Below are 10,733 nucleotides of genomic sequence, written 5' to 3'. Positions count from 1 at the left end.
GAGAATCAAGAGCAGTTAGCAACATAAAAGCAGACACTGAGCAACGCTCCCCGACCCTCCCTTCTGTAGATACTTCTCATAGAAAACAGAGCCGCAAGCCCTTTTGTACGAATTACGACAAATAATTGTTAGTAACTTTGTGGGGTGTAGGGAGAAGTGAGTTGGTAGACAAATATTTTACTTCTGGTAAGTGCTTCATTAAAAACACAAGAGTTTATGTTCTGGTCATGTTTCTTTTCTTTTTTTTTTTTAAGATTTTATTTATTTAACAGATCACAAGCAGAGGGAGCAGCAGGCAGAGGGAGGGGGGGAAGCAGGCTCCCCGCAGAGCAGAGAGCCCTACGTGGAGCTCCACCCCAGGACCCTGGGATCATGACCTGAGCAGAAGGCAGATGCTTAACGACCCAGGGACCCCCAGTTTTTTTTCCTTTTTAACATTATTTTTACTTTCCTGAGGAATGTGGATGCTATCAAGATTTTTTTTAATTAATTAATTTATTTTTAATAAACATATAACATATTTTTATCCCCAGGGGTACAGATCTGTGAATCACCAGGTTTACACATTTCACAGCACTCATCATAGCACACACCCTCCCCAATGTCCATATCCCCACCCCCCTCTCCCGTTCCCCCCGCCGCCAGCAACCCTCAGTCTGTTTTTTGAGATTAAGAGTCACTTATGGATTGTCTCCCTCCCAATCCCAACTTGTTTCATTTTTTTCTTTTCCTACCTCCCAAACCCCCCATGTTGCATCTCCACTTCCTCATATCAGGGAGATCATATGATAGCTGTCTTTCTCCGATTGGCTTATTTCGCTAAACATGATACCCTGTAGTTCCATCCACGTTGTTGCGAATGGCAAGATTTCATTTCTTTTGATGGCTGCATAGTATTCCATTGTGTATATATACCACATCTTCTTTATTCATTCATCTGTTGATGGACAGCTAGGTTCTTTCCATAGTTTGGCTATTGTGGACATTGCTGCTATAAACATTCGGGTGCACGTGCCCCTTCGGATCACTACGTTTGTATCTTTAGGGTAAACACCCAGTACTGTAACCACTGGGTCGTAGGGTAGCTCTATTTTCAGTTTTCTGAGGAACCTCCACACTGTTTTCCAGAGAGGTTGCACCAGCTTGCATTCCCACCAACAGTGCAGGAAGGTTCCCCTTTCTCCACATCCTCGCCAGCATCTGTCATTTCCTGACTTATTAATTTTAGCAATTCTGACTGGTGTGAGGTGATACCTCATTGTGGTTTTGATTTGTATTTCCCTGATGCCGAGTGATGAGGAGCACTTTTTCATGTGTCTGTTGGCCATCTGGATGTCTTCTTTGCAGAAATGTCTGTTCATGTCAACAAGATTTTTAAGTCAATCCAGCAGCTAACTAATCTGGTGATATCCAAAGATGAATTTTCACTCTAATTATTTGTATCATGATTTTCCTCATTTGCTTCGTACACTTCTTTCCCAGGATTCCATCTGCTACTACAATTTTTTTTTAAGATTTTATTTATTTACTTGACAGACAGAGACCACAAGTTGGCAGAGAGGCAGGCAGAGAGAAAAGGAAGCAGGTTCCCGGCTGAGCAAAGAGCCCGATGCGGGACTCGATCCCAGGACCCTGAGATCATGACCTGAACCGAAGGCAGAGGCTTTAACCCACTGAGCCACCCAGGTGCCCCTGCTTTCTGCTTTTAAACAATAGTCGTCATGACTGAAAAATCAGAATAATTGGAATTTATCGATAGATTGCTAAAAATATAGAACTATAAAACACTAAGGATCAGAAGGGATTTATCTAACAGGACACTGAATAGGGGAGCCCATCTCAATGATCCCACAAAATAGAATTCAGGCCCAAGCACTCAGACATGACCAAGAAGGATGACTTACAAGGCACCAGTCACGATGAGGATATAACCATTATGAACATGTTTGTACCCATAAAAGGCTGGGCAAAGGTATTCTGCTTTACAAACCAGAAAAAATGGGTCACGCAGGCAAAAACAGATAAAAACACCACTGATGGGGGCGCCTGGGTGGTTCAGGGGGTTAAGCCTCTGCCTTGGGCTCAGGTCATGATCTCCGGGTGCTGGGTTGGAGCCCCACATCGGGCTCTCTGCTCTTCAGGGAGCCTGCTTCCTCCTCTCTCTCTCTCTCTGCCTGCCTCTCTGCCTACTTGTGATCTCTGTCAAATAAATAAATAAAATCTTTAAAAAAAAAAAACTGTAGAGGAAGAAAGGATCACTGGTCTCCTGGGGCTGGAGTTGGGAGGACGTATTGACCTTGAAAGGGCAGAGGGAACCCAGCATCTTCTTTGCAGTAGAGTCTCCATGACCGGGAATGTTTTTCAAAACTCAACAAACCAGTTCACTTAAAACGGGAAAATTATATTATATTAAATTATACCTCAATAGAGCTAATTTATTTCTGAAGATTTCATTTATTTATTCGACAGAGAGAGAGATGACAAGTAGGCAGAGGCAGGCAAAGAGAGAGAGAGAAGAAAGCAGTCTCCCAGCTGAGCAGAGAGCCCGATGTGGGGCTCCAACCCAGCACCCGGAGATCATGACCTGAGCCCAAGGCAGAGGCTTAACCCCCTGAGCCACCCAGGCGCCCCCAGCAGGGTTAATTTAAGAAAAAGCTTTAACATATAATGGTTACTATTATCAGTGTTACTAGTACAAAGACAGTGAGCTGATCAAGGATGCTGTGATGAGTTGTAACTCGCCCCCCCCCCCAGGTCTGTATGTTGAAACCCCAACCCTCAGCTGATGGTATGGGGGGGGCACTCCGCAGATGTAATTAAGCTTAAATGAGGTCATAACTGTAGGACCCTGATCTGAGTGTTGCTGGATCACAGGCTTCTTGTCTCGCGGAGTCGAAGAACAAATCCCGCGGACGCAGAAGATAAGGCGAGAGCAGAAAGGGAAGAAAAAGCTCCGAGGAGTGAGAGGGTCCGGAATGGGCAGCCACGGAGGGCTTCCAGGCGCCATGTGTTATTGGGAACTGACCGGGAAGCTTGTGGTCTTGAGTCTGGTACCATCTTGGTTTGAGCGTGGGCTCTTGCTAACCCCCTGAATGACTTCATTCTATGAGTTTGGTCATTTTGTATGATACACTGTAGCGCCAAAGAGAAAGATTCCTGACGGAGGCCAGGGGCCCCTCCTCTCTCTGCCCATACCTTAACCCTTTCCTTACGCAAGAGGATTAGTGTCCAGACAGGAAGAGAGACTGGTCTCCGTCCTCCCGTGCACCCCTCCCTCTCTTCCTCTTTCCCTCTCTCCCTCCCCCTCCCTCCCCCCTCCCGTGCTCCCTGCGTCTCCATTTGCACACAAAGGAAAGGCCAGTGAAGCCCCAGGTCTTCCAGCCGGAAGAACGCCTTTCTGACCCCCCAAAGCTGCATCGTTAAATGCAGAATCTCTGCTTCCTGTGCCCACATCCTGGCCCCATCCGGCTTATGTGACCAGTTTAGAAACTTACAAGAGTTACTGAGATGAGTCTCTCGACCTCGGGAGGCTGCGTGTGGTCAGACCCCGCACCCTCGCTGCCCCGGGAGACCCACGGCGCCCCACCCGTGGAGGCTGGGGACGTCCGCTCCCAGCGTGGCCAGCAGAGGGCACTGGAGGACAGGCACTGAGCGGCCTGTGCGTCCCTGAGCCGTGGGTCCCAGGGAGGGCGAGCGCGACAGGGGTCCGTGCTCTCTCAGAACGACACGGCGAGGGGCAGGGTGCTCCGTGCTGAGTAAGTTCATGGGCGTCCGGCTCCCCCGGCCATCCGTTCTGCGTCAGAGGCCCCAAGTCCAACAAGAACCCTTGTTTGCGTAAGCCAGACGAGACACAGCAGTGACTTGACTCATAAAACAAGTGTCCCGAGAGCTGGTGTGGGCCGGGGTCAGGTCCTTCCTTCCATCCACACAGAGCCAATGTCGCTGGTCCTTCCTCACCCTGGAAGGGGAGGCCTTGGATTTCCAAAGTGGCAGGTGGGCCATGGGGACACTCCTTGGCTGAGCCAGTGGGCTCTTTCCCCTGCACACCCAACCTGGACTAAAGAACGCCGGGACCCCTCCGCGGAGCTGCCTGCCCGAGGTTTTAGTGCCAAAACCCTCCCCCAGGCCGGCCTGGTCTCGGTGGCAGTGGCAGCCTTCTCTTTGGGCCAAGACTTTGGCACGACGCAGCTGCTCTCGAGTGGAAGGCGGGAAACGTCGGAGTCCACCCTGCCTCACCCCTGCGAGGACGGAGGATGGTGGCCTGCCGTCCCGCAAAAGCCATGGTCTGGGCTGTATTTGGGAACGGCGAGGCGATTTTGTAACTGCGATCTGAAATCAGGCCTTGCTCCAAGAGGTGTTCAGGGGCAAAGTCGTTTGAGTTTCTGTACAAATGGTTGGGTTGGGAGTGGTCGTGGGTCCGCCGCTCCCTCTCGCTGCTCCGGGGGTGCACCTGCTAGATGAGTTCTCCCCTCCCCCCGCTCACACACCACACCTGTACACTCACACTTGTACACACTCACACCTGTACACACACCTGTACACACCCACACCTGTACACACTCACACACTCCCTCTCTCCCTCCGTCTCTCCACCTCCATGTCAATGAAGCCAAAAGGAAACTTAGCAGATTTTAAGGGTTTTCTTTATTTGAAGAAACTGTTGAACCAGGATAAAACGCAGATGAAGGAAAGCCAGGAAGTCTGCGGACATGAGACGCGGCGGCAAGTCTTCATTTCCAAACACCCGCGGAGCCTGGTGGGTTCTCGGAAGGGGTTCCTCCTAATAATGGCAATCTAGAAGTGTGAAATGCCAGCGGTGGGCGACAGCGTCGGGGGCCGAGGGAGTCTGCGCTGACAGGCCCTGAGTCTGCCCTCCTGGGGGGGGGCACTTTTCAGGGGTGTAACTGCAGTTGTTCAGAGAGACCCTTAGGTCCCACAAAAATCGCTCGCAAGTGTCCAAACAAAGGGCAAGCTCTTTGGCTCCCCTCGATGTTCTGAAACGGGGAAGGGAAAGCGTCCGGCAGGGGCACGGGCACGCTGCCCGTCTTGGGGGACATGCTGGAGCTTTCCTTGGTGCTGACATCTCAGAGTCAGGACATGCACTGTGGCTACAGGAGAGGGGAGGACCAGACCACCCCCAACCCCCCGCAAGGGTGGCCCTGAGCAGGCCGTCGTGGGCAGAACTTGTCCCTCATCTTCCCAGGTCCCCAGCGAGGCCCACGGGAGAAGTCCCCGTCTGCCCCCAGCGCCCGGCACAGCGTGTGACCCTCAGGGGCACGGTCGACCCACGGCAGTCACTTAGGCGGGGCCACCAGCCGGGCCGGGATCCGGGCGTGCGCCTAAGCTGACTTGCTCTCTGCGGCCATCACACAAGCCACCACAGGAATGCCAGCAGCTGTCGGCACCCCCAAGAGCAGCCGTCACCGTGGAGAGAACCCCTCAGAGCGGCCTTCTCCTGAGATGGGCTCAGGGGCCGCAGCCCAGGCTCTCAGCCGCTGTCCTGCAGGACGTTACCTTCCACGGGGATGGGGAAGAAACACCAGGGCACTTCGACGATGTTGTCGGAAAAACAGCACTTTCGAGATGCACACTCCTCGGGGCTGATGCCCGGGTACCCGCAGTCCCTCCGGGTTGACACTTCCATCACACACTGCTCCGACTCTGGAAAGCAGCACCGCAGACTCTCAATGAGGGCAGCTCCGGAACCCGCGGCATCTCTGCCCGCCCACTCGCGGGGACGCCACCGGGTGTCAGCCTCCCTGTGTCGTGAGGGGCTGCTTGACCACGAGCCCCAGGGACCGTCTAAGGGCTGGCTGCCCGTGAATCTGCACAGATGCCACAGGTCCCATGTTCCGGGGCTTTGGGAAACTCAGCTCACCTCTCTGGACCTGACATTCCCATCTGCAAAATGGGTGATCGCGGTACCCTGATGAGAAGGGGCAGCGAGCGCCCTGAAAGCCAGCCATGCATCCACCAGAGAAAGGGCCCTACCTAGTGACCAGCCATCTGTCTTGCCCCTTTCAGAGCCCAGGAGCCTGTGACCCACAGCACTGGTGGCTGTGGGTACCGAGCCCCACCCCCACAGAGTGCTGCGCACCCACACTTTCTTCTGTGCGCACCTAGGCATGAATGACCTTCCACCTCGTGAACGTGCATGGCTGTAAACCTCATTCTCGGAGGAAAGTTCCAGAAGTCTTAACTGAACCACACCTGGGGCTCTAGGTGTGGACAGTGGGCCAGGGACCGCTGTCTCTTCCCTTCTGGCTGGCTGGGGCGGGGGCGGGAAGACGGGCAGCTCCCTGGCTGGTTACCTTGCTTCGGGAGCGGGTGGAAACACCAGGGCACATTGGGGACTTTGGAGTCGAAGCAGCAGCCCATGTTGAAGCACGTGTCGGGGGTGATGCCCGGGAAGCCGCAGTTCTTCCTGTTTTCCGCTGCGATCCTAGAGCACCGGCAGGGGGCTGCGGAGAGAGCCTTGTCAACCTGTCCCCTCGCATGCCCCCTGCCTGCTCTCGGGGGCGCGCTCAGACCCCTCCTCGGGTCCTGCGGCCACACGGGGAAACGGCGACGTCTCATCTCGCCCGGATTTGAACTATGCAATGTCCTGAGGGACAAACAGGGCTTTGCAGAAGTTATTAGTTAAAAAAAAGAGAAGGAAGAAAGAAAGAAGAGAAGAGAAGAGAAAAGGAAAGAAAAGGAAACTTCAGGAAAGACAGTGGACCGTGGACCTCAGGAAAGTCGAGATGGGAGGTAATCAGGGTGGGTTCCAGATGCCCTGGGGGCCTCCTGCCCCGGCCCCTCTCCCCAGCCAGCCACGCAGCACCTGTGGTCACTCTGACCTCTCTGGGAAGGAGGCCTTTCTGGAGGTCTCACACAGCCCTGGGAGTCCCTCCTCAACGGCAGGAAAGGATGCACGAGGGCAATCAGCCCCATCGCAGAGCTTAGGATGCCTTTTCAGCTACTTCTGCCCCCAGTGAGCCCGTCATTTCACCCCGTGGCTTTGAGGAAAACAAGAGCGGAGATGCACCAAGGCCGAGCGACTGGCGTACCCCCATGGCATTTGGAGCTTCTCCCAGCTCGCGGGCCCGAATGCTCTGTTGCCCGGTCAAGGACGCTGGGCTGCACTTGTGGGCAGTCACTTACAAGGTTTCTGGGCCCCCGCCAGGGCACACAGCCCCAGGACAAGGAGCACAGCCAGGAGCTGGACGCTTGGAGATCCCATGTCCACGCCGCGCGCCGGGGCCGCTTACAGAATGTGCACCGCCCGCTGCCATCAGCTGTTTTATAACAGCCTCTCTGTTTGCTCAGCAAGTGCAAATAGCTTTTCTCTGTCCCCTGTGGCACCAACCCCTCGGGTCCTTTGTTGGGAACAGGAGCTGAGATAGGTCACTGGGCAGAGACCGAGCGGCTGTGCGTGCAGGCAAGGCTTCCGGCAGGGGCTCCCACGTTGCCCCGGGGCCGGGAGCCAGGTCGAGCGAGGGCGCCAACGTGGAAAAGAGGCCACATGCACCTCTGGCACTGGGCACCCCCCACCCCAGGGTCACACCCAGGAAGGGATAAGTCAGGTATGTCTCCTGATAAAGTAAGTGGTTATCACATGATTTTTTTTTTTTTTAATATTAGACCCAAGGTTACTGGGGAAAATGACCAGGCCAGCCCACGGCGTAGAAAAGACCGTACTTCAAGGTCGGTGTGGATGCCTCTGCCAGGCTCCGGTCTTCCGTGTCCCCTGGGCTCCATGGGCTTGAGGCTGATGGGTAAAAATCACAAGATCCTTTCAGCAACCCCTGAAATGCCTGTTTTTCCTCCATGGGAGCCCCGTGTGTTTCCTAAAGACCTAAGCCTGCCCTCATGTGGGGGGGAGCCATGGTCCAGGGAAGAGCCCACGGATCGGGTGGAGGGAGAGGGGGCGGGGGAGAGGGAGGCACCCCAAGGGACAAAGAGGAAAGATTTGGGGCTGAGAGGAGCCACGAGCCCCTGCGGTCTTGACGGAGGGGCCCCATCAGTGAATCGTGGGTTGAGCCGCCAGGGACCCACAGAGGCACAGAATCCAAAACCCAATGTTCTCGGGGTCCAGAAAGCTTCTGCCTGACCCACTCCAGCCCCTCCAGTCCAGGTCCCTGACCCACTGGGAAGCCACCGGGTTCCTTGAAACCTTGGAAAGTCAACTTTCCCCATCCTGTGTCTCCACCACCCTTGGTCACCCACAAGACAAAGGGTCTGTGCGACCACTGCCTCCCCACCCTGCTTCCTCTCCCTGACCCGCTACCCGCTTCCTCCCAATGCCCCCATCCTGACCCTTCCAGAAGACCTGCAGAACCTCTTCATCCACACTGAGTCCCTGATGTCTCTCCCTGCAACCCCTCCTGGCGCCTGCAGAAACCTGTGCCTCCCAGACGCATTTCTCTTGTGCTCCTCCCAGGAGCGTCCCCCAGGCACGCTGCTTCCTTCAAGACAGGTGACTTGGAGCTGTGGGCAGATCATGACAATGGACGCACCGTCTCCCACATCCGTGACCCTCCACCCCCGAACGCGGAGCCATGCACACCACAACCCTCGCGGCCCTGCTGGGTGGCCACATGCCCGTCACCGGCCAGGGTGGGTGGGCACTGGCCTTGTGCCCCACTGTCTCCACATGCATGCAAAGCCACACTCCTCAGAGATGCAGGCTGTGTACTAGACCACTTCCGATGCCACTGCCCTCTTGTCATCTCCCGACCTTCAGCCTGTCACTTCTGTTCAGGATTTGAGCACTGAACTCACTGTGTCCCTCATCACGCCACCACTTGGTGACCTCCTGGATGGCTTCAGCATCCCAGTGAATGGCTCATCCAAATTCATGTCACCCGGTTTCCATTTCCTCCTCATCTCTAGAAGCATCCATCCCTTCGCCAAGTCGCCGCGTGTCTCCCGTGACCACACTTGGAACTCAGCCTCTACTCAGAAAGAAGACTTGCTAATATCCTTTCTGTTCTGGATGTCCTAAGCATCTAACATTTTCTGTGGTACTCCCGTGACACCTGTTCTTCAAATGCTAAGGCCCCCCACTGCCTCAGAGCCTCTCTTCCCCTCTGAGAGCACCACCATGCCCGCGCCTTCCTCCCTCCCAACTCTGGGGGTGATATTTTCTATCAGTTCGCAGAGAAGACAGAAATCCACAAATGGGAACTTTCTCAGACATTACCTGTTTGGACCTCTGCTTCTGACTATGATGGAGAAGCTGGGACCAGACTCTCCCTCCCCGGCATTGAGTCACTGGATCTATGGGACAGAGAATGTTCAGACGCCGAGCAACAGACCGAGGCAGCTAAGAGGATGAAGCAGGGCGGGAGTCCCTGGGTCACCCTGGGCTCTGCCTGGACCACAGCCCGGCGGGGCGACCACACCGAGCAGGCAGCCTCACCAAGCCGTGGGGACAGAGGCTGGAATTAGAAGCCATGGAGGCAGGGGGATTTTCAGGCTAGGGTCCCGGAGAAGAGGGTGCTCCAGAAACATGAGTGGTGGTCTCTCTGGCATTTTAGGCAAAGACTTAGCTGCCCATGAAGATAAGAGCAGGTGGCAGAAGCTTCCAGAAAAGAACGTGCTCTTTGGAGGGGAGAACAAGTAGTGTGGCAGCAATCATCTGAGCTCTGACAGTCATGGGGAAGTAGGTTTGTTGGCCATGTTGGTCATCAGCAGGGACACAGAAGGCCATGTCATGTCTCTGTTGGCTTGCGCAGCCACATCAGAATGCCACAGACAGGGTGCCTTAAATACTTCTAAAGGCTGGAACTGCAAGATAAGTTTCCTCACGTGGTCTGGTTCAGGGGAGGGCCCTCCACCTGGTCTGCAGATGCCACTTTTTCACTGTGTCGTCACCTGGTGGAGAAAGAGGGAGAGAGAGAGAGAGAGAGAATAAGTTCTCTGGTGTCCCGCCATGAGAATTCCTTCCTCATGACCTCACCTAACCATAACTACCTCCCAAATACAACCATACTGGGCATCAAGACCTTAACGGATGAATTTTTAGGATATACACAAACATTCAGCCCACAATATGCCATCAAAGTAGGCTTGATCTATTTCTAGAGGAAAGTCACTCCGTGTCCATTCTAGCAGAACTTTAAAACAAGTCTTTAAAGAATCAGGTTCACCCAGCAAGTAAATTAACTGCCTAACAGGATGAAACTCATTATTTTATTAAGAAAAATAAGAAAAGCCAGACACACGACATTGTATCCATGATGTTCGGCGCAAAACCAGACATCACCAGATGTGTGAAGAAGCAGGAAAACAGGACCCATAGTCATGAGAAAAAACAGTGAATAGAAATAGACCTAGAAGCTGCATTAAAATGTTCAAACATTAAAAGAAACATAAAAATATAATGAGGGAACACATTTTAAAATCTGAATGGAGAATAGAGTCTAGAAATGACCCGATGATGAAATCCACTGTGCGGGCTTTGGATTAGATAGTGGGAGAAATGGCTGGTTTATCTGACGCCAGTACTGTATAAATTCTGCAGACTGAAGTCGAGAGACAAACGGGGCTGAAAACAATGAACAGAACCTCTGGCCCCAGGAGACATCAAGGCGTCTAACAGACATGTAATTGGTGTGCCAGCAGGAGAGGAGAGAATAAGTATTTGAAGAAATATTGGACAATTTGGGGGGATGCTTGGTGAAATGCTTAAACCCATATATCTTAGAAGCTCAAGATTCTCCAAGCAAGATAAATAAAACTCCAAGCAA

General features: G+C 53.5%; 1 protein-coding gene across 1 annotated transcript; it reads right to left on the bottom strand.

The window, feature by feature from the left end:
* Positions 1-4,625: 4,625 nt before the first annotated feature.
* Positions 4,626-7,288, bottom strand: TFF2 (trefoil factor 2). Its single transcript, XM_013061257.2, has 4 exons — positions 7,144-7,288; positions 6,312-6,461; positions 5,515-5,661; positions 4,626-4,794 (listed from the first exon to the last, which is right to left on the bottom strand). The coding sequence occupies exons 1-4, from the start codon at positions 7,220-7,222 to the stop codon at positions 4,781-4,783; spliced, it is 390 nt and encodes a 129-aa protein (XP_012916711.2). The 5' UTR covers positions 7,223-7,288; the 3' UTR covers positions 4,626-4,780.
* Positions 7,289-10,733: the final 3,445 nt, after the last annotated feature.

This window comes from Mustela putorius, unplaced genomic scaffold (assembly GCF_011764305.1).
Source record: "Mustela putorius furo isolate JIRA1106 unplaced genomic scaffold, ASM1176430v1.1 tig00000765_pilon_pilon_pilon, whole genome shotgun sequence".
NCBI lineage: Eukaryota > Metazoa > Chordata > Mammalia > Carnivora > Mustelidae > Mustela > Mustela putorius.
Note: the sequence above shows the minus strand (reverse complement) of the source record. Positions and strands in the feature narration are given on the sequence as shown.